At 40.3% G+C, this 24,574-nt stretch overlaps 1 protein-coding gene across 1 annotated transcript in view; it reads left to right on the top strand.

The window, feature by feature from the left end:
- The first annotated feature begins 1,258 nt into the window (after positions 1–1,258).
- The window catches only part of LOC132824450 (uncharacterized), a 51,441-nt gene continuing 28,125 nt past the window's right edge, over positions 1,259–24,574 (top strand). Inside the window, exons 1-3 of the mRNA XM_060838966.1 lie at positions 1,259–1,419; positions 19,932–20,285; positions 22,094–22,420. Of these exons, the coding sequence (XP_060694949.1) occupies positions 1,341–1,419; positions 19,932–20,285; positions 22,094–22,420 (760 nt within the window). The 5' untranslated portion in view covers positions 1,259–1,340. The remainder of the gene's footprint in view (positions 1,420–19,931; positions 20,286–22,093; positions 22,421–24,574) is intronic.

The raw sequence follows: 24,574 nt of genomic DNA on the forward strand, positions 1-24,574 counted from the left end.
ACCAGACCCACAGCACCGTGGTTGATTCTCTACTGCTTTCTGGGCAATTAAGGATGGGCAATAAATGCTGGCCTCATCAGTGACACTCTGATCCTGTGAATGGATAATAAGAAAACTTCCTTTCCTTTTTGTCATCTGCAAATTTAACTATCAGGCTTGCATTCCACTCATTTAAGAAGTTGACATACATTTTGAAAAAAAGTTGAAAAATGTGTTGCTGGAAAAGCGCAGCAGGTCAGGCAGCATCCAAGAAACGTCGATTCTCCTGCTCCTTGGATGCTGCCTGACCTGCTGCGCTTTTCCAGCAACACATTTTTCAACTCTGATCTCCAGCATATTCAGACCTCACTTTCTCTAGTTGAAAAAAAGTCCATCACAGACTCCCATAGGACTCGAGATTTCAATGAAGGTTCACTTGACTGATTCCAGAGTTGAAGGGATGAATTTATGAGAAAAAGGTGGGACAGATTGTGTTCATTTAGAAGATTAAAATACAAGGTTATTGAGACATAAAATCCCGACGGTCTAACAGAGTGAATGCTTTTGCCACCGAGGAGATAATTTAAACTTAAAAACTAGGAACGGAGTAAATTATTCACTTTTTTAAAAAAGCCTGATCCACCATTGAATAGAATCGTGGCTGATCCACTACCGGAATGTCATATTCCAACTTTCTCCCCATTTCCCCAGATGCCTTTCAAAAACTAGAGAACACAGATCAAAAATAAGGAGTCTCACAAACTGAGAGCAAGCTGTGTGTTTCTCATCGTGACTCTGTGGGACTCCCCTCCCCACATAGCAGTGGTGGCAAGATCATCGAATACTTTTAAAGGCAGAAGTAGCTGGATTCTTGACTGACTTGGAGATGTGCAAGAGAATTGAGGCCACAATTAAATCAGCTATGATCTTCCTGAACGGTGGAGGAGGCTCGAAGGGCAGCAGGCACCTGCTCTCGATTCGCCTGTTTGATCAGAAAAGGCATTACCTGCTGTACAATAACTGATAAACCCATAAACACTTCTTCAGAGCTGAAGAAAATAAACGGCAAAACACTTTATAAAGTTTATTGTTTTATCGATACACTGGAAATATGTTACGTAACATATTGCATATCATAAATATAATATTTAATATACAGATATTTCTAAAAATATGACAAGTGTAATGTGACAATGGCTCCTCCTCATGTCCTTCCGCATTCAGGCTGGATGCGCCCCCAGCTCCGCCCAATCCCCGCCGTAACTCGGTGAAAGTGAAACTCGGGCGGAACGGAAGCTGCTGGTTCATGCTGGGTTTACGAGAGAGATTCGGGCCCGGGTTAGCGAAGACAGAGAGACACCATGAGCCGGGTGAGGAGCTCGCTGCCGCCTCTGGTCCCGGTGTTCGTGCTGCTGCTGCTGACTCTGGTACCGCTCTCAGGTAAAGGTCGGGGATAGGAGGAGCGGCCGTTCGGCGGGCTGGGCGCTAAAGTTGCTGCAGATCTGTGGCCGCGTTAAAACGAAAACAACAATTTGCCTGTCCTTCACCCCAGATCCTCACCCCTGTTTCCGAGAACGTCAGAATGGGAGAGAAAGTAAAACTGGCGAACGGTACACGCTGGTCTGACTTATATTTCCATTTCCAAGTATTACTTTAGTTTCATCCCTCTGGGAAAGCTATCCATGTAGTCCCATCCTCCGTGTATTAATCACGCCCCCAGTTTCCCGATAGACATTTCTCTCTCCAGCAATTCCTTTTGAATACATTTTCAAACCAAGCGTCAGAAGATGACTAGTTTTGGGGTTTAATGTATGTGGGACTAATCAGGAGGCAAGGAAACACGTCTGCAAACTGAAGGTGACACTCCAGTGTAAAAACATTGCTGTTCCGCGGTACATTGTTCAGTACTACACAATAAAACTGGAGTAGTCATTAAAACAAAACTGGGGAGGTGTGGATGCCTTGTTATGGTATGATAGTATCTCTGATTCAGGAAATGCAGGTCCAGGTCCTACCTGTTCCAGAGATATGTAATAACATCTCAACAAGTTGATTTAGAAATATCTGAAATACCTCTAAAATATCTCATGGACAAGAAAATCTTTTGCAATAGGAAGGTGTGTTGTAGTAGTGGTCAAAGTGTGGTGCTGGAAAAGCACAGCAGGTCAGGTAGTATCCAAGGAGTAGGTTGATTCAGAAATGTAAAAGTGGAGTGCTTTTATCTCCCCTTCCAGTTCCATTTTGATTTAGCCCTCATAGCCCCTCCCTAACCTTTGATGCTCTGCATTGCCTGTACTGGGCTTTGCAGGTAACTTAATCAGTTGGAAAACATGGGTGATTTACTGGTGGTTAATAGATGAAAAAATACCACTGGCGATTTGTTGATTGAGAGGAAGACAAAAAAAAACAAGTTCATGTGCAAGAACACTTCTGAATATTAAAGGGAAAAAGTCTTTAAAAGACTGAAGTGGTTCACCTTTTATCACATTGACCTTAAAAGGTTCTGCATATAAATTGAACAATTGGAAACATCCCTTCCCTGGCCTCTCCTGCCCAACAACCCCCCCCCCCCCCCCAATAAGCACAACAATCCCAATAAGCAAATTCATTTAAAACACCGTTTAAAAAAAACTGGAATTGGTGCTTACAGGGTGAAGTTAGAAGGGCATAAGGAGAGAGAGAGAGAGTTTTTTAATGACTTGTTTCCATACAGCTCACTGTTGAACTACGAGCTAGTTCTGGATTGAACTGCTCAGCTAGAGAGCTGACCATTCCCCTTTCATTATACAGGGAGAAAGTGAGGACTGCAGATGCTGGAGATCAGAGCTGAAAATGTGTTGCTGGAAAAGCACAGCAGGTCAGGCAGCATCCAAGGAGCAGGAGAGTTGACGTTTCGGGCATGAGCCTGAAGAAGGGCTCATGCCCGAAACGTCAACTCTCCTGCTCCTTGGATGCTGCCCGACCTGCTGTGCTTTTCCAGCAACACATTTTCAGCCCTTTCATTATACAGGTCACTTTGAAAACATGACCACGTTGGCCCGAAGTCCCATCTGTTTGCACATCAACAAAATGGCCTCTCAATATCCTTTAATCTCTGTACTAAACCCTCTAATCGGAACCGAGAGAGTTTTATGACCCTCTGAAAAAAAATCAAAGACACAGAGTCCTTGAGAAAAAGAACAGCTTTTAGCAAAAAAGGACCAACTTTGTGACACCTCCCCCCCTTTTTAAAAAAAATCAAAAGATGGCTTCATTTTTAAACAAATTGGTTAGTAGTTTAAACAGATTTATACACTATACTAACTATACCAATGCAAACCTGCACAGCCACATGCGAATTCAGGCTGCGGCACACCTGCCATCAAATGCCCCCGTATCTCATTCAGGTCTCGGTAACACATCAGTAATCACGTTTTCTCGACCTGCCACATGCACAATTGTCAAATTGAATGGCTGCAACAACAAGCTTCATCTAAACAGACTGGCATTTTTGTCCTTAAATTTTTCTACAAATATCATTGGTTTATGATCAGTGTATACAATTGTCTCAGATGCATTGCTGGTAATATAAACACTGAAATGTTGCCAACACCAAGCTTAAAGTCTCTTTTTCTACTGTTGAATATTTCTGTTGATGAACATTTAACTTCCTGGAAAAATATCTGATGGGTCTTTTTTATCCTAGCATCATCCTCCTGCAGGAGCACTGCCACATCACTGGCATCGATATCCACCTTGAAAGGCTTCATGTAGTCTGGTGTGCCTAATACTGGGGCAGTGGTTTTGACAGTCCGCTGTCCACTGAAACTTCTTGCCTTTTTTTAAACAATTCAATGATTGGAGCAGCCAGACTGCTAAAGTTTGGCACAAACTTTTGGTAAAATCCACTTAATCCCAGAAATCGTAGTATTTTTTTTCGTCGACCGTGTGGGCAATTCCCCAATTACTTTCGTCTTCGCATCCCATGGGGCCATTCGTCCATGTCCAATAACATGGCCCAGGAACGTGACTTGAGCTTTAGCAAATTCACTTCTAGCCAGGTTTATCAGTAAGCCTGCCTTCCAAAGTCGACCGAACAACTCCGATAAATGCTGTAAATGGTCCTTCCAAGAAGGACTAAATATCACCAGATTATCAATATACACCACACAGTTGGGTAATCTGGCAATGACCATATTAGTCAGTCTCTGAAATATGGCTGGAGCGTTTTTCATACCAAATGGCACGACTTTGAACTGGTATAGTCCATTTGCCAAAATTGCCCTTCGCTGTCTCTGACAGAGGTACTTGCTAGCAGCCGCTGAGCAAGTCCAACTTAGAAATGTCAGTTGCTTGTTCCACGTTTTCAACATCATCCTCCAACCGTGGGATTAGATATGCATCAGTCTTTGTAACGGCATTGACTTTATGATAGTCCACACATAACTGTTGGGTACTATCTGGCTTTGGCACCATGACTACAGGTGAGTTCCAGTCACTAACTCACTTTGATTGTGCCATCTTGGAGCATGCACTCTTTCTCCTTCTGAACCTGTACCAATGTTAGAGGGTTATCGCCTATAAGGATGTTGCTTAATCGGAACAGCATTTTCTATCTCTACATCATGCACAATTAGGTTATACTTCCCAGTTTATTTCCATGTGATAATAACTCTTTCAGATCATTTTGATTTTCTTGTGGAAGATAACTCAATAATTTATCCCTATTTTTGACAGCTTCCTCATTGTCCAATTTGATTTGAGGAATGTCCAATTCAGAATCCTCTGAACTTGGTTCTGTTCAGTTATCATTAAAATCTTCTCCTCTTGCTTTCCTTCCCCATCTATCTTTTGAACATATTCACATGACACACTGAGATTTCTTCTTCTCTGGAGTCCTTATGAAGTAGTTCACCTCACTCAGTTTCCTCTCAATTTGATAAGGTCAACTAAACCTTGCTTTTAAAGGCTCGCCTGTTACTGGAAGTAACACCAATACCTTAGCCCAATTGCAAAACTGCAAAATTGTGATTTCTTACCCGCTTCCTGTTTCATTGTATGCTGTGATACTTTTAAATGCTGTCTAGCCAACTTTCTAGCTCTATTTAATAATTCTCTAAAATTTGATACATAGTGCAAAAGGGTGATCTCTGAATTCTGACTTATTAGTTTCTCCTTAATCAATTTTAATGGTTCTCTTACTTCATGCCCAAAAATGAATTCAAATGGACTGAATTTAGTCAATTAATTTGGTGTATCTCAAAATCGCAAAAAGTACAAATGGAACTCACTTATCTCAGTCATCTGGACAATCCTGACCATAAGCTTCTCAACATAGTCTTTAGTGTTTGATGCCATCTCTCTAGGTCTTACTGAGATTGTGAATGGTACACAGTAGATTTGAATTGCTTTATCCCCAAGTTATCCATAACCTTCTTGCATAGTTTGGATGTGAAGTTTAATCCTTGATCTGAGTGGACCTCTACTGGTAATCCATACCTAGTAAAAAAATTAAGTAATTCTTCGACAGCCCTTTTTCCTGTGATATTGCATAATGGGATTGCCTCTGGAAATCTAGTCGGCATTATTATTAAACAGAAAGTGAGAATAAGTATTTATTGAGGTAGGGTTCCTATGCAATCAATCAAGACTCTTGTGAAAGGTTCCTCAAATGCTGGAATAGGTATTAAAGGTGCAGGTTTTATTACAGCCTGTGGTTTTCCGAATAGCTGACATGTATGACATGTCTGGCAAAATTCAACTACATCCTTGCCTTAAGTTCTTTGTCCTGAGATTCTTACAGATTTGATGCAACTGCAACACACCAACTTCTGTGAACAAGCAACCAAATTTATTAAGCATAGTACCCCCTTTGATCCCCCTCGCAGATGTGCGAGGTTGAGTCAAAAGTGATGGCCTGAACAAAGAAAACACATTCCCTTTATACAGGTCAGTTAACCATGCCTACAGATGCTCTGGCCACTCCCCCACAGTTATGTGCCACTCAAGACAACCCAGTTACTCACAGTCACATGTTACCCCAGGTACAATGGCAGGGTGAGAGCATCTTTCAAGATAATGTAAATGCTAATGCCCTAATCATGGGGAATCGTTATGCGGATGATTTCTTGACTCAGTGATTCCTCAAGCCATTGTGGGTGTGACATACTTCTGGCCAAAAAGCATTTCTAGATGGAAGAGACTGAATTATGGTTTAACTTGACAATAGCAAGGGGGAGTAACAGCATATAACTGTCTACATAATGTGTAAATTACAATGGATGGCCATCGGTATTCTTTCATGATTGTTGTCCCCACCCAAAGTCAGTGCAGGTAAACCCTTTAATTTTACATTAGTGTCCAGAGAGATATTCCCATTTAAACTTTTAACATTACATTCCTCCCTTTTATCATTCTATGATAGCCACCCAGATGACACTACCGGCTTTCATAAGAATCTTACTGCCAGTACTAAAGCAAGTTATTGATACACAACATGCAATGATTAGAACAACAAAAATTACTAGTCTATACAGTAAAATAAAGTTTGAAGAATCTGCCCACGTGGAAACAAAATTCCCCATGAAAGGTCTTAAACCCACAGTCCTTAGTGACCACTCCATCCCCTCCATGTCGAGTGGAAGTGAGCCAGTTCTCCAAATTCTCCTTCAATAAAGTCTAACCTGAAAACAAAATTCAGTCTGTCCTTGCACACCACTTCACGGAGAAATCTGAATTCTTGGATAAGGGCAGTCAGATACTTAACAAAACTGAGAAGACTTCCATCCTTGTGAAGATGCTTCAGATAGAGGATACCAGCACATCTGAGTGTACAGTGCTGCAGCAGCAGCCTGCTAGGTAATTGCAGCATTCTTGGCTGCTTCTACTTCCGTGCAGCTGTGAAATGTAACAAAGCCAACTGGCTGTTGTGATGTTAGCTTGATCAGTGAACCTTCATATCCCTTAAATGATTGAAAGTGAAGGTAGAGCTCGTGTGGTTTAATATCCATAGGACGACCACTGACAAAAAGCATACAGACCTCCTCTTCACTGTTGTTAGCTTCACTGTTCGTATTTGTGACTAGGGAGCTGATTGAATCCATTGGATCAGGTTGTGGAGGGGTGAGTGGTGGTCCGAAGGTGTGCTTTACCCGTGAATGGAGAAACTCCAAAGACCATGTCAACTGCTGAAAATATCTTAGCATTTCCTCCTTGCCAAAGTGGTTATCAGTATGAAGACAGACATACATTTAACTACACTAAATTATGTCTGCCTATTCCAATATTTTCAGTCCCCTTGAAGTCTGTTACTCTGTTCACTATACAATTCATAAACTTCTAAATTGTACTGTCTCAACAGTTCAGTCAATTATAAACAATAATCAATGGCCTTAAAATCAAACCCAAGGGGACCCAATTCAGGTTATTAAAAAATTATTTTTCTTTAACAAATTAATATTTGGCTAGTGTGAAAGCTGTCAAGAAAAGTGTTTCCTGTGTTCTAGCCATTTAAGAGGCTGTTTCAGTTCAGATTTAAATCTCCCATTATCATGGGAAACAAATGCAGAACGTACTAAAATATTTTCTCCAAATGAGACTTCCCAAATAAAACAGTCGGAATTACAGTGGCAACTTCAGTAGAGATCAACATTCTTTGAATTTGCAATATGAAGGGGGCCAATGAAGTCTTAATGATAATTAACAGAACTAAAACAGCTCTACCTCAAGTTCTGATATTCTCTAAAATCTTAAAACATCAAAGTCAAAATGCACTGTTCTTTTTGTGAACACTCTGCATTAAAAACACAGCAATATTGATGTTTTAGATTAGATTGAGGGGTCAACTGAGTGGTAGGTTAGAGAGAGAGAGATCAAGATGAAACTCATCCGTCTCACGCAACCAACACTCAGGCGATCGCTTATTCAGTCCACCTGGAAACTCTGTTGGAATTCCATCGCTGCCACCAATTGTTAGGTGTTTTTATTCTTGAGATTCTTAAACACTTGATGCAATTGTAACACACCAACTCTGTGAACAAGCAACCAAATTTATGAAGTACAGTACAGTACAAGCAGGCGTGCAAGGTTGAGTCAAAGTGAGGCACTGAACAGTGCAGAAACAGGTCCTTGGCCCAACTAGTCCACACTAACCCTCTAAAGGGTAGCCCACACAGACCCATTTCCCTCTGACTAATACACCTAACCTTATGGGCAATTTAGCACAGTCAATTCACCTGACCTGCACATTTTTGGACTGTGGGAGGAAACCAGAGCACCCAGAGGAAACCCACGCAGTCACCCAAGGCTGGAATTGAACTGGGCACCCTGGTGCTGTGAGGCAGTAGTGCTAATCATCTGGCTAAAGCATGACCACTGACCCAACTTCCTTTTTTACAGGCATTGTAGAATTTCAAACAAATCAGGGCTGAAGGCACTCAATCAATTTGTTTTAAGGTTACCAGTTTATAATTTTAAAAAGGGCATAATGTTGTACAGTTTCATTGTAAAAACAAAGTCTGCCCCATTACATAGCCCACAATACACATCGAATCAAGATCTTAATTCAAACAAGGCAAAGCAATTACTTAAAAGGATATTCTGAACCAGTGTTTTAACAAACCAAATAATTTAAATATCAAACACTCTCAACGTGGCATAATTTACATTGAAACTTTCTTTTCTGACACAAGTATTCGAACACCCTTATTTCAGCATTTCTCATTTTTTTTTGTATCCTCTCCAGGAAATTACTCTTATGATAAGAGAAAGCCCTTGCAGCGGACCACTCGTCGCTGCAGTCCAAACCATTCCCTTCCCCCAGAACACAGACTCACCGAGTTGAGTCTACAGCGCAAAAACCCGGACAAAGCTTCCCTGACAGTCAATGCACTTTACTTCGGGACGCAAGTGGACCAACTCCACTTTCTCTCCCTTTTCCCGGTGACTCCATGTTGTCTAAGAGTACTTCAAAGGGGAGGTGTGGGGGACAAAGGCAACAATTTTAAGAAGTACCAAATTCTAATTTTTTTACTTCGGAACCTCAAAGCTCGCCACTAGAGGACTTTAAACTCATTTTAACTCTGGTACTCTAACCCAGATTTTAATCGTGGGACTCTAACCCTGGTTTAACTGTGGGGGCTCTAACTCCAATTCACCCCAATACTCTACGCAGATTTAACCCCAATTCACCCCTTTTTAAAACCCAGCATTGCGTAAAGCAACTTGGCGTGCAAGTTAGCTCCAAGATTCCTTCACCACAGAGTCCTAGGGGACGAGGGGTCAACTGAGTTGTGGGTTTAGAGAGAGAGAGAGAGATCAAGATGAAGCTTACCTTGTGGGCTCATCCGTCTCACGTAATCAACACTCAGACAATCGCTTATTCAGTCCACCTGGAAGCTGTGTTGGAATTCCATTGCTGCCACCAATTGTTAGGTGTTTTTACTCTTGAGATTCTTAAACACTTGATGCAATTGTAACACTCCAACTCTGTGAACAAGCAACCAAATTTATGAAGTACAGTACAAGCTAGGCGTGCAAAGTTGAGTCAAAGTGAGGCACTGAATAGAGAAGACACATCCCCTTTATATAGGTCAGTTAGCCATGCCTACAGATGCTCTAGCCACTCCTCCATAGTCACATGCCACTGAAGCCAACCCCCAGTCACTCACAGTCATATGTTACCCCAGGTACAATGGCAGGGTGAGATCATCCTCAGGGGTTATGCAAATGCTAATGCCCTAATCCTGGGGAATCGTTATGCAAATGATTTCTTGACTTCGTGATTTCTCAAGACAATGCAGATGTGACATACCTCCAGCCAAAAAGCATTTCTAGATGGAAGAGACTGAATTATGGTTTAACTTGACAATAGCAGGGGACTAATAACAAATGACTGTCTAAGTGAAGTATGAAGTACAATGGATGGTCATCTGCCTTCTTTCATGATGTCTCCACCCAAAGACAGTGCAGTTTAACCCTTTCATATTACATTAACATCCATAGAGATATTCCTATTTGATTTATTAACATTACACTTGTATAGTCCAGGCCAGTAAAAAATGTCTTTGTATTTTAGCTTGTGTTTTCTTCATTCCCTTAAATTACCTCAAAGTGGTAGCTCATGCATCACTCGCAGCACCTCCTTTCTATATCCCACTGGCAAAACAATTTGATGAATCTCTGCCCATTTCTCATCTGCTTGAATGTGTGATGGTCTCCATTTCCTCATTAAGACAACATTTATTAAGTAATAACACACAGGGATACAGTCACTCTTCTCCTCTGTATATGCCTTCTGATATAACTGTTTTAAATTCTCATCTTTCTGCTGTAACTCAACCAGCTTAGCAGAGCTAAAGATATTTGCATGTTTACCTCTTTGCTCCTGCTCTATCCCATTTATCTGATCAAAAAAGGTCTCTGATAAAGCTGTCAACTTCCATATCTGTGCCTTTTGATCTTTCCTGCTTCAGCTTGTACCTGTGTGATCTTGTGATCACACCATCTGGGAAAATTCCTGGATGAACACCCTTCATTTCTACATTTGCCTGTGTTTTCACTGGCTTTTCTGCTAGCGTAGGCAGCACGCTACCAGTGAATCAGCTATATCATTTGCAAAGACAAATTGTATTCCTGGAGCTGAGAGTTTGTCCAGTATTCCTACCACAAATTTTCCACTCTTCTCTGGACTCTCTAGCCTCACTTTACAGAATTGAGCACTTTTTGTCTCACCATGAATTCCTGTTACCAATACCTTTTCTGGCACTAGTCCCTCAAATGCATATCTCCTCATCCTTCAGCATCACAGACTGAGAGGATCCTATGTCCCTTAATATTGTAATCTCTTTACCTGCTACTTCTGGCCTATGTGAATAAACTTTACCTTTGCATGTATATTTTTTAGGCAGATCTGGCACTTACCTCCTTAATCAACCCCTGATCATCCTGTACATTCTGAGGCAGTTGTCTAATTTCTTTGTGCTTTTTGTTACTAGTCCAACAAAACTCCCAGACTTGTATGGTTTTCCTACATCTGGTTTTCTCCTAGCCCACAACACTGATTTTGTGTGGCCCACTTTATTGCAATGAAAACACCAGAGCTTTTTAAACTTCTTTGTCTCCTTCAAGGGTTTCTTTTATACCCTGTGGTAAGTTATCCTTTTGATCTTCACTGAGATCCACCTTTCCCTTTCCAATTGAGGATGACTCTTTGCCCCAATTTCTATCCCTCATGGACTGAAATTGATTTTGGAAACCAAACCGTGTTTTATGGACCAGCTCATAATCATCAGCCACATCAGCTGCTAACTTGCTGTTTTAACTCTCTGCTCTTACATATGAGTTCACACTAGTTCAGGCAGTGAAGTTTTCAGTTCCTCCAAAATGATTAACTCACTAAGGGCATGATGGGTTTGCTCAATTTTTAAAGTCTTATTCATCTATTGAAATTACTCTGTTTGATCCTTTCAAACTCAATATAGGTTGACCAGTGTCCCTCTTTAGATCCCTGAAACATTATCTATAGGCTTCCTCGATAAGGTTACCATCAGTCTTTATCTCCAACCTTTTAAGCTGACTTTCCTTTTTAAGTGTCAGTTTCTGAAGTTCAAACCGTCTCTCTTTTTCTCTCTGTTCTGCTGCTTTCTCTTTTTTTCCCCTCTCTTCTGTTTTTATTTGTAACTCAAACTTTTTCATTTCTTCTGCCCTTTCCTTTTCCTGCCTCTAACTCAAACTGCTTCATTTGCAATTGAATTCTTGCCATCTGTATCAATTCTGATGGTTTCTCTGGCAAGTTGGATGCTAAGCTACTGATGTAATTATCTCTCCTTTCTTCACAGAAGTAGGCAGGTCCAATCCCAGCTGATCTGCTAATTCCTGCAGCTTGGTCTTATTCTCCTTTTGCAAAACTTCCAAAGTCACCACATGCACTTCCAGAAAACTTTTGATGACTGAAAGAGCCATTACTATCCCATACTTTGTCTACCAAAACAAACCAATAGCCAAAATAAAGACACTAACACCTACCACTCACAAAGAGCCCCCAGTCTCTTATGGACTAGGCCAGACCACTCAAAATCTTCTTAAGCAGGCAGCCCAGACCATAACATTGCAATTTGTTTCAGTAAGTGTACAGTGAAAATTACCCAGAGTAAGTTAGCTAGGTTGACTACCAGGTTTTAAAACAGACAAAAATATATTCACAAAATTACACAATGAACAGAATAAAGAACCCCTGCAGAACTCGGTGTATCCATGCTAGACTTAATTATGTTGTTCCGAATATACACAACAGTCCCAGTTGTCTTCCCGTTGGCCCCATCCCGCAGTCAAAGTAAACGCTCAGCGACGCAGTATAGTTTTACCTCCTTCATCTTTATTCCGGGCCCTGGAGGGAGAGAGAATGATTGCCCATTTGCACAGAGACATGAGTTCATGGTCTTCTCTGGAACAGCAGTTTCTCAAGGAACTATATAGTCATTTTACAGGGAAGGGCATCCAGATAAGGCAACGTATTAATTGGGTGACCGTTACAATCAACATGTACGAATAGCAGAAACCAAGCCCTTTACTATTATACAATGAATGTTCTTAACCTTGTTAACTGGATTCATATAATGAATACTTTTCACCTTGTTAACTGACCTTACAAACTGAATGCTTCCAATATTTTTAAATAGCTGTACATAATGAATACTTTTCCACCTTGTTCACCCATTATCCTTGCCTCAAGCACCCCAATGTTAACTGTAACTTCTTATCTGATTTGAGTCATGCTCAGCTGAAACTCTTTTTCACAAAACTCAGAAGTTGACTCTTTCTCTGCCTGCTTATACCCTATAAATATTCTTATTCCCTCATTTTATCATTTTGTGATAATCACCGAGATGCCATTACCAGCTTTCATAGGACTCTGACAGTCAGTGTTTAAGCAAGTTATTGACACACAGCACACAGTGATTATAACAGCAAAAATTACTAGTCCATTACAGTAATTAGAATTTGAAGAATCCTCCCATGTGGAAAAAAAATCACTAGTAAAGTTCTTAAATCCACAGTCCTGAGTGACCACTCCATCCCCCCCAAGTCGAGTGAAAACAAACCAGTTCTCCAAAACCTCCTTTAGTAAAGTCCAAACTGAAAACAAAATTCAGTCTATCTTAGCATCACTCCTTGGAGAAATCAGATTTCTTGGATAAGGGCAGTTAAATGCTTAACAAAACTGATAAGACTTCCTTCCTTGCAGTGAGGCTTCAGATGAAGGATACCATCTGAGCATACAGTGCTGCAGCTGCAGCAGCAGGCTAGGTGAATGGAGCATTCTTTGCTGTGTCTGCTCCCGTGCTGCTGTTAAATGTAACAAAACCAACTGGCTGTTGTGATGTTAGCTTGATCAGTGAACCTACATATCCGTTAAGTGCTTGAACGACAATGTAAATCTCACGTGGTTTAATGTCGATAGGAAGACCACTGACAAGAAGCATACAGACCTCCTCTTCACTGTTGTTAACCTCTTCACTTTTCACCCTCGTGACTAGGGAGCTGATTGAATCTGTTGGATCAGGCTGTGGCGGGGCGGGCGGTGGTCTGAAGGTGTGCTTTACCTGTGAATGGAGAAACTCTTAGTTATTCGCTGCAAGTATCTTTGCATTTCCTCTCTCATTCCCTCCTTGCTAAAGTGGTTCTCAGTATGAACAGTCACACACATATACTAAATTGTGTCAGCCTATTCCAATATTCTTTGAATTCTTGAAGTCTGTTACTCTTCACTATTTATGACAAGTTTTGTACAATCCATAAACTTCTAAATTGTTCATGCCTAAACAACTCAGTCAATTATAACCAACAATCAATGGTCCTAAAATCAAACCCTCAGGTACCTCATTCAGGTTATTCAAAAATTATTCAATCCTTTAACAAATTAATACTTTTCCTGACAGCTTTCACATTAGCCAAGTATTTCAAAAATCTGGAACAGCAAGATAACAACAAGATGTTTCCAGTGCTTTAGCAATTGAAGAGGCAGTTTAAGTTTAGATGTAAATCTCAAATATTCGTGGGAAACAAATGCTGAATATTTTAAAATATGTTCTCCAAATGAAACTTTCCAAATAAAAGAGCCGGAATCACAGTGCCAATTTTAGTAGAAATCAACATTCTTTGAATTTGCATTATGAAGGGGTTCAATGAAGTCTTAACAATAATTAGCAGAACTGAAACAGCTCAGCCTCAAGTTCTGATATTCTCTAAAATCTTAGTAAAACATCAAACTCAAAGTGCACTCTTCTTTTAGTGAACACTCTGCATTAAAAACACAGCAACGAAGATATTTTAATACAATACTCTCATCTGGCTAAAGCATGACCATTGACCCAACTGTTTCTTTTTAAACGGGCATTATAGAATTTCAAACTAATCAGGGGCTCAAGGGACTCAATCAATTTGTTTTAAGGTTACAAGTTTGATAATTTTAAAAAGGGCATAATGTTATACAATTTCAATGTAAAAACAAAGTCTGTCCCATTACACAGCCTGCAAAACACATTGAGTTGAGATCCTGATTCAAACAAGGCAAAACATTACTTAAAAGGATTTTCTAAAACAGGATTTTAACAAACCAAAATTTTTAAACATCAAACACTATCAGCATGGCACAAGCTACATTGAAACTTTCCTTTTTCAACCCAAGTATTAGAACAATCTTTAATTTTAGCGTTTCTTGTTTTTGTTTTTGCATCTTCTCACTGAAATTACTCTTGTAAAAAGAGAAAACCCTGACAGCGGACCATATGGCACCGTGGTCCAAGCCACTCTCTTCCCCCAGAACAAAGACGCACAGAGCCTCAAATATCATCGCTAGGGGCCTTTAACCCCTTTCTCACTTTACTCCTCATGGGGGCTTGAACCCCAATTAAACACAGACAGCTCGAATCCCAAACACAGAGAGCTCGAAACTTAAATACCAAAAGCTTGAACCTCAGCACAGTGCGGACGACTTGAACCTCAAATCAACCCACCCAGTGGACTTGAACCCCAGTCCATGCAGAGGACACGAACCTCAATCGAACCCACCCCATGGGGCTCGAACCCCAGTAACACGCAGAGGACTCAAATCTCCATCAAACCCACCCCAGGGAACTCTAACCCCAGTACCGCGCAGTAGACTCGAGCCTCAATCAAACCCACTCCAGGTGACTCTAGCACCAGTACTGCGCAGAAGACTCAGACTTCAAACAAACTCACCTGTGGGGATTGGAACCCTAGTACCGTGCAGAGGACTCTAACCTCAAATATACACCCCCACACCCCCTCCCCCCTTCTGAGAGGTTCAAACCTCAATTATATCCCATTTCCCCCCCCCAATGCAGTGCAGAGGACTTGAATCTCTGTCTGCCACTGCGCTTGGGAAACTGTATCTTTCAACTGAACTAATCACCATGTGTGGAATCCATAGAAAAGAGAGTGATTGAGTGAGGATACAGTCTCCAGCACACAGGAATATCAAGACTGACCAAGGTTTGTAATCTTACCTTGTGGGCCCATTGTCTTGAGACATCGATGTTCCGGGTGGCCGCTGACACCATCTGACCTTAACTATCCATTTGGATCCTGCCGACTATGCCAATATAGCCATCCTGTTTCACCCCCTCAGTCAAAGCAAAATGCTTAACGACACAGTATTGTTTTATCTCCTTCACTTTTATCCTTGGCCCTGGAGGGAGAGAGAGAAAACAATCCCCCATGTGCACAGAGACATGAGGTCAAGCTCTTCTCTGGAACAGCAGTTTCTCAATGAATTATACAGTCATTTTACAGGGAGGAGCATCCAGTTAAGGCAACATAATATTAATTGGGTGACCATTACAATCAATGAGTATCAATAGCAGAGAACAACAATAGGACAGTACTTTTTGCATTGTCACAGGGAATTAGCAGAGTTGGAATTGACCTTTATTGTCATTGTTGATGGTGTATTACAAGTTGGGTGAAGAGAGAATCAGGGTCGATGGTTGTGCTTTTCCAGCACACACTGTCCGGCAGCATTTAGGAGCAGGAGAATCGATGTTTCGAGCTTAAGCCCTTCATCAAGAAGGGCTCCCGGTGAAGGGCTTATGTTCGAAATGTTGACTCTCGTGCTCTGTGGATGCTGCCTGACGTGTGGTGCTGGAAAAGCACCACCATCTTTGGCTCTGATCTCCAGCATCTGCAGTCCTCACTTTCTCCTCCCTGAAAAGAAAGTCATGCTTGACTGTTGGGACTATGTTATCAATTAAACACAATTCATTCACTAGGTGCTTATTTGAATAACACACTTATTACTACAGGTCATACTGCTATAACGTGCATTTCGTTAACATGAATTTGCTATAACACGATTGATGGATTGGGGCACTGTTTCTAAAGTGCAAAGTTTGAAGTGTGTATTGATTCTAAAGCAGTTCCAGCTCTATTAGTATAAATGGTGCTGCTATTACCCAATTTCTTAAAACACAGGATTGCACAAGGACAGAACTACTGCATGATAGCAGAACTGACTGTACCAGAGAGATCTCAATCATTGTCGTTCACGACCATTACCCAGTAGAGTTTGCAGCCGGCCAAGCTGAACATCTTCACCATTCCTCCTGATATAGGATACCATTTTGCACAATGTTAAATTTCACAGTGTTGTTAAACAAAGGGATTTCTTCAGGCTGTTTATACACAAGTCTTTGTGCCAAATGTGTGCCTTATTTGGAATTATGCTTACATGTGATCAACCCTGAAAATGCATGTCGTATTTGGACTTACCCATGCATGTGAGCAATCCCAAATGTTTTGTCCAAATGTATGTTTTGTCTGGTAGAGACAGCAGTTCCTGATTTCCTGCACTTAAAACTCTCAGTAGACCTGATCAGAATTATGCCAAGTGATTCACATAACACCTGAGTCATTCACATTTTTAGGTCTCTTGTCAGTTCCTGTCTGTTCCTGTTATCTTCAGCCTTATCCAACATTATGAAGTACATGAAAAGTTGGAAGACTGTTTTGCCGATCATTGGCCAATAAGGATGGTTTGTTTGTCCTTTACCTTGTTAAAATATTTCTGCAGAGTTGTGTTGTCCTTTGGGTTGGATGAGTGTCTTTGTATTTGTAGAAAGGGGACTTAGTTCTAATTCTGATTAAAAGCCTAATTGTAAGCAAGCTTTGCCACTTGTTTTTAGAAATTAGCTTTGTTTTATAATAAATGTACTATTTTTAAGCTTATTAAGGAAACTTGGTGGAAGTCTGAATAGCAGTACTAAAAGGGAAACAATTGACCAGTTTGGTGATTTGAATCAAAACATTTATGATGACAGTGAGACTCATGGAGTAGTCTGGTTGATTACTAGCACATTCCTTACAACACTGTGATTTCCACTTCAAGGTTTGCAGTTATATAATGACTATTTGAACGGTGAAGTACCATAACACAGAAATTATGGGGAAATAAATCTAAGCAAGGACTCACTTGTTTTTTATAAATTTTTTATTGAAAACCTTTTTAAATCTTTTACATGACATTTATGTACAAAAAAAATCAAAACAGAAAAAAAGGCAGTATAACAAAGCCATAACACAGTACTATTGTTAATGAATGACCAACTATTCTACCAAAAGCCTACTTAACTTAAATGAAACTACCAACATATTAAATAAATACTAACTTAAGCTAAATTCAAGTAATGTAAATTAAATAATATCTCACTATATTCGATCTCACTTATCACACTGAGACTCCCATCCCTGGGAGCACCATCTATAGTACCTGTATTCTTTTTCCCCAGTTCCCTCCTCCCGGGCCCCATGGGCACCTGTACCGATTCCCACGGCCCTAATTAAATTGCTGATACGTCAGCATCAATATAATTTTAAAAGGGTTGCCATGTCTTATAAGTCTGTTCCGTTTAGTGGTGCACCATGCTTGTGAGATAGTCTTCAGGGAGATGCTCCATCACCAGCCTCTGCCACCCCGTAAGACTTGGTGGTTTATCCGATGTCCAATTCAGTAGAATGTTTTTCCTCGCACAATGGGTAAGCATATGACACAATCTCTTCCCGTGATCCCCCAGAGAGGGCACATTTGGCAACCTCAAAGGAAGAATTACCGGATCCACATTAATTTTAATCCCCAGGGTGTCCTTTAGCTCCTTTACTATAGCACTCCAGTATCTCTGGATCTTGCAACATGACCAATAGCAGTGTGTGAGAGTGCTTATACTAATTTTACATTTGGGGCACCCTTGTGATACTCCTCTCTTGAACTTAGTTAATCTGTCTGGCACCATATGAGCCTTGTGTAAGATCTCCAATTGCATGGCCTGCGCTCTGTTACATACTGAGATTTTCCTTACATTCCCCCAGATGTCTTCCCATACCTCCAATGAAATATCCTCTCATAACTCTCGATTCCACGTCTTACAAAGTCTTTCCATGTTCCCCAGGGCATGGCCTTTCTATAAATGATATAAACCAGTGAGTGAAAGAGCACCCGTAAACTGAAATACTCTTTTCTCTAAGTCTGATTTGTAATACTAGACCAGGAGCATGGTCTTCCTCTGTACGTAGTCCCTTATCTAGAAATATCAGAAAAGGTCCCTATTAGTCAATCCATATTTCTGACTTAACTGACTAAGTGACATCAGGACCTCCCCCTCGAATAAATCTCCCAGACAGAAGATTCCCTTATTCTCCCATGCCTTAAAGCTGGAGTCCATTGCCCCAGGTTTAAATTCTTGGGCTCCTGCCAACTGGGAAAATGGCAAAGTCTTACAGCAATTGCCCTCTTCTTGCCTCATTATCCTCTAGGCTCTCACTGTCTTCAAAATAATTGGACTTGTACACTGCTGGGTCATGGATTTCATCTTGTCCATAAATAATAAATTAATTAAAGGACATCTTGACTGCGAGGCTTCAATACCAAGGACTCATTTTTAGTAGAGAATAAAGGAGGAAACAAATCTGCTGAGAATATACTAGTGTTACTTAACATCACCTTCTCTTCCCCATCCCACAGTTGGGACTTTTCATTCATTAATGGTGAGAGACATTTAAAACACAAACCAATGAAAGTTTTGAAGTTGAGATCTTGTCGGACTAAGCATACAGGTTAAATTAGATTACTTACAGAGTGGAAACAGGCCCTTCAGCCCAACAAGTCCACATCGACCCGCCAAAGCGCAGCCCACCCATACCCCTACATTTACCCCTTACCTAACACTATGGGCAATTTAGTTTGGCCAATTCACCTGACCCACACATCTTTGGAATGTGGGAGGAAACCGGAGCACCCGGAGGAAACCCACGCAGACACGGGGAGAACGTGCAAACTCCACACATTCAGTCGCCTGAGTCGGGAATTGAACCCGGGTCTCAGGCGCTGTGAGGCAGCAGTGCTAACCACTGTGCCACCGTGCCGCCCAGAACACCATTAAAAATCACAGAACACCAAGTTATAGTCTAACAGGTTTATTTGGAAGCATTAGCTTTCGGAGCACTGCTCCTTCATCAGATCATTGACAACCACTTGATGGAGGAGCAGTGATCCGAAAGCTAGTGCTGTTGGACTATAACCTGGTGTTCTGTGATTTTTAACTTTGAGCACCCCAGGCCAACACCAGATCCTCCAAATCAGGTTAGATTAAATAAAGGGTAAGCTAGCTAGGTGTGAGTTGGGCCATGGGCAGCAAAATTTGGAATATATTCCAGTTTAAGCAGGGTGCAAGGTGGGAGACTAATGAGGAGAACATTGGAATAGTTAAATAAGCGAATGAGGGAGAAAAGAATAAGGGATTCTACTTGTGGTGTTTGCTGAAACATAGGAGGAGTTTACTGTCAAGCTGTTTAACCTAAATGGTTATTTTTATGCTGTTTGTTCTTTGTAAATCAAATGCATTTTAGAAAGTTTTGTTTGATGGACACTTACAAAATAGTCTTATGTTCTTTTTAATTCTCAGAAAGCAAGTTGACGTTAAAAGACAGTCCAAGTTTCGTTGAAGTAATGTATAATGAAAATTGTCTTCTGAATTGTGAAATTGCTGAATTCACTGGGTCCGAACTGACTCCACAGAACTTGGGCATTTTATGGTCTTTCACTAGTGACACCAAAAAATCGAATGCATTTGTCTACAATTCTGGCATAATAACTGAGAAATGGAAAGAAGCTGAGCTACTGACCAGCTCCATTATACGTGGAAACATGTCCCTGTTGCTCAAAGATGTTGTTAATAAACATGCTGGACAGTACCAATGTGAAGTTTATATTCCACCAAATGATAAAGCCACTAAGACAGTAACACTTGAGGTTTTAGGTAAGAAGATTTATTTGTTGTAAGTCATTCTACATTCCAGTACAATACAGGTATTGTCTGCTTTTAAAATATTTGCTTTACACCACTTCACTTTTACGAAAGACCTACACTAGTACCTGTTTTTTGCGAATCCAAAGAGGATTTTCACTTTTACAAAAAAAGGCAAAATTTTTCCCATAGAAATCATGCATCTTTTTGCCATTTTTGGCTTATGAAAGCTTTCCTGGGAATGCTCTATTTTCTGACAGCGGGGGATGCCTGAACAATGCTATGAGTTTAATATACTTAAACAGTATATAGTCAAAATTTGCTTCTGCACTGTCAATTGTCAATCATGTTTTGCAAGTTTGTTTGCATGATGCACTGTAAATTGGCATTTACCAAATGAAACAAAAGTTGCTGATTCAATACAGTACTTGAGTTTTGGGGAAATAAAGTATTTCAGTGAAGATAACTATACAATCTGTGATTAAGAATATAGCATTAAAATTAAAGTTTGAATAGCATTTTAGCAGCTTCATCCTGGCAGAGGTGAAGGGGACTTAGAGAAATTTTTCTTCACTTTCACTTGCATGCCAGGATTATCTGTTCCTTCTGACACACCACAGCTAGTAGAATGGTTAGAATTAATAACAAGTTTTCTTCATTTTTCAACAAGTCATGCAGTACCTAAGTCCCATTGCATGTCTTTGAAATAGCCCATTGACTTGGGTTGGTTTATTGTCTCATCTGAATGATGACCTTGAACACTACCACGTGCAACGTTTTGTAATGTTGACCCTTATCACATCACACTTTGCCTTCACATTTCTAGGGGAGAAAAAAGGTCTGTTAGGTCTTTCCTAGTGGTTATAACTTCTCAGTTGCAGTATTATCCTTGTGAACATATCTGTTTCTATAATGTGGAAACCAGACATGGATACATTTCCTGAAATTAGATCATGTCAGATTAATATGCAAATTAAATACTTTTACAGTTCAAAATTTCTCGAAATGCATCTCAGTGCTTGAGATTTGGTCTTGTTGTCTTGATTACTTTCTTTCTCCACTATCCCACTTTGACTTTATCTCTCCAATATCAGGGCTCTATGTTCTTATTAAAATGCAATCTCGTGCTTATCTGAATTCATTTCCTATGTGTTAATTTGGATGTAAGTTTACTAACATCATATTTTTTAGACATGTTCTTCATTTTCTGTTGTTTACACTGTCTTTTTTTTAATTTCAAAATTATATTCTGGAACCAGAACTACAAATTGCTAATTTAAATCATAAACAACAATGATCCCAGCACCAATCTTTGAGGAATGCCACTTCCCACCATTTGTCTGTCCTAACCCCTATATTTATGTGTTCTATTCTATTATCTACTCAGTCACCTATGCAACTTTCTTTCTAAAATGAGAATCATATTAATTGTCCTCCAGTTCTCTGGGAGAAAGTGAGGACTGCAGATGCTGGAGTAGAGTCGAGTGCGGTGCTGGAAAAGCACAGCAGGTCAAGCAACATCTGAGGAACAGGAGAATCCATGTTTTGGGCATAAGCCCTTCCTGATGAAGTGCACAAGCCTGAAACATCAATTCTCCTGCTCCTTGGCTGCTGCCTGACCTCCTGTGCTTTTCCTGCACCATATTCTCGACTCCAATTTTCTGGCACTGTTCTCTTTACTGATGATTGTTAATTGAGATATATTTATTTAATAATGGCTCTGCTATTTATTTACCTTGCATAGATCTGATCAATGCATTATTTTTGAAGTACACATATGCAGTTATTGTTGAGACTAACATACCTGCTTATTTTGGTAGCCCGGCCTACAGTAATTGTGACTTCAGAAAAAATTGTGGAAGTTGGAACAGGTGGAGAGATGGCCTTGGGTTGTCAGTTAAGTGGGTATTATCCTTGCGAAAGCAATACGGAATGGTTGCAGACAACCCCAGCAGAAGGAAAGCCAAACGTGTTGACTGATATTTGCACTGCCCCGCCAGTCAAAAACCCTGATGGAACATGCAACATAACCACTGAGGTTAGATTACAGCCTGGAGTAGGAGACATTGGCAGCACTTTCACATGCCGTGTCTCTCACAAGTCTTTTACAAAACCACACCAGGTGGAAGCTTTGGTGACTTTGAAAGGTGAGTTGCAATAATTTTAGCTTTTCTTTATTAAATACAAAGTCTATAGCATCTTGGCTAAGTTCATATTGAAAAGCATTTTAATATTAACCAAAGAACTGCAGTTATAATTTCTTGGGGACACAATCAAAGATGACGCTTTAGGAATGGATTTGTTTGATACAGGCAGGCTAGTGAAATTTTAACTTCCCCGTGTTCTTAAAATTTATTTTTACAAAGCATTTCAACTTGATATAATACTCGATTAACTTCTATATAAATGTGACAGAATTAGATTACATGTGTATTGCGAGCAATATCTCTGAATTTGCTGTGGTTTTTCGTATGTCAATGTCTTTCAAATGATAATTTTTAAATACAGGTATTCCCTGACTTAGAATGCTCATATTTAGAAGTGCCATCTGACACATGATTATAATTTTAAAGACCTGACACATGAACACTTCCTATAACAAACAGCTGATTTCAGTTGCTGTGCATTGTGTTCTGACTTGCATGCAGTTCGGCTTGCAGGAATGCAACTGGAGACTGTCTTTGTTACTTGTGTTCCATCTAATGAGTTAGACACCTATTCTATACTAAATACCTACATCTGCCCTACATGTGACTCGACAACTTTTCAGGATTCTTGGGACAAGTTTAATTGTCTTTTGTTTAATGGATTTTAATTTTCTATTTATTGCATTAACAAACATTTTTCGTGGAAAATTAGCCTATGACCATTGTTCCCATGCATTGTAATAAATTTTAATGAAGGTGTGTGGTGGGTAAGTTACTTGATAAGATTTTTTCTGGATAAGATCAAGATGCATTTGAAAAGACAGGGTTTGATTAGGAGTAGTGAGCATGGCTTTGTGTGTGGGAGATTGTGCCTGACAAATTTGTTAGAGTTATTTGACAAAGTGACCAAGAAGGTTGACGAGGGCAGGGCAGTGGATGTAGTATGTATGGATTTTAGTCAGGCCTTTGATAAGGTTCCACATGGAAGGTTAGATCGCAGTGGAATTCAGGGTGAGCTGGCAAATTGGATACAAAATTGGTTTGATGGTAGGAAGCAGAGGGTAATGGTGAAAGGATACTTGTCGGAATGAAGGCCTGTGGTTAGTGTAGTTTCTCAGGGGTCGGCACTGGGCCAATTGCTGTTTGTTATCTATATCAATGATTTGGATGAGAATATAGAAGGCAAGATTAGTAAGTTTGCTGATGACACTAAAATAGGCAGTATCATGGACAGCAAGGAATGTTCTCAGAAATTGCAGCAGTACCTTGATCAGCTAGGGAAGCGGGCCGAGAAATGGCAAACTGAGTTTAACATAGATAAGTGTGAGGTCTTGCATTTGGAAAGTCAATGGTAGGGCCTTAAGGAACATAGTGGAACAGAAAGATCTTGGAGTTCAGGTTCACAGTTCTCTGAAATTGGAGTCACAGTTAGACAAGACAGTGAAGACGGCTTTTGGCACACTGGCCTTCCTCAGTCAGGGTACTGAGCATAGAAGTTAGGAAGTTATGTTGCAGTTATACAGAACCTTGGTGAGGCCGCACTTGGAATATTGTGTTCTGTTTTTGTCACTTTGTTATAGGAAGGATGTTATTAAACTGGAAAGAGCGCAGAAGAAGTTTACAAGGATGATGTCTGGATTCAATGGTCTGAGTTAGAGGGAGAGGTTGGACAAGCTAGGACTTTTTTTCTTTAGAGCATAAGAGACTGAGGGGGCATCTTGTAGAGGTATATAAGATCATGAGAGGCATGGATAAGATGAATGCACTCTGCTTTTTTCCCAAGTTTGGGGAATCGAGGACAAGAGGGCACCAGTTTAAGGTTAGAGGGGAAAGAATTAAAGGGAAACTGAGGAGCAACTTTTTTTTACAAAAGGTAGTATGCGTATGAAATGAGCTGCAGTGGAAGTGGCTCAGTAGACCATTAACGACATTTAAAAAGCATTTGGACAAATACATGGATATGAAAGGACTAGAAGGATATGGTCCAAGTGCAGGGAAATGGGGTTAGCATGGATGGACATTTTGGTTGGCATGGACCAATTTAGGCCAAATGGCCTGTGTAGGCCTATGACTCCACGTTTAAAATTTAAAATGAAATTGGGTGTACATTGAATGAAGCCATATGGCCCAACAATACGATTAGCATTTATGATT

The sequence above is a fragment of the Hemiscyllium ocellatum genome, chromosome 18 (genome assembly GCF_020745735.1).
Source record: "Hemiscyllium ocellatum isolate sHemOce1 chromosome 18, sHemOce1.pat.X.cur, whole genome shotgun sequence".
Classification (NCBI taxonomy): Eukaryota; Metazoa; Chordata; class Chondrichthyes; order Orectolobiformes; family Hemiscylliidae; genus Hemiscyllium; species Hemiscyllium ocellatum.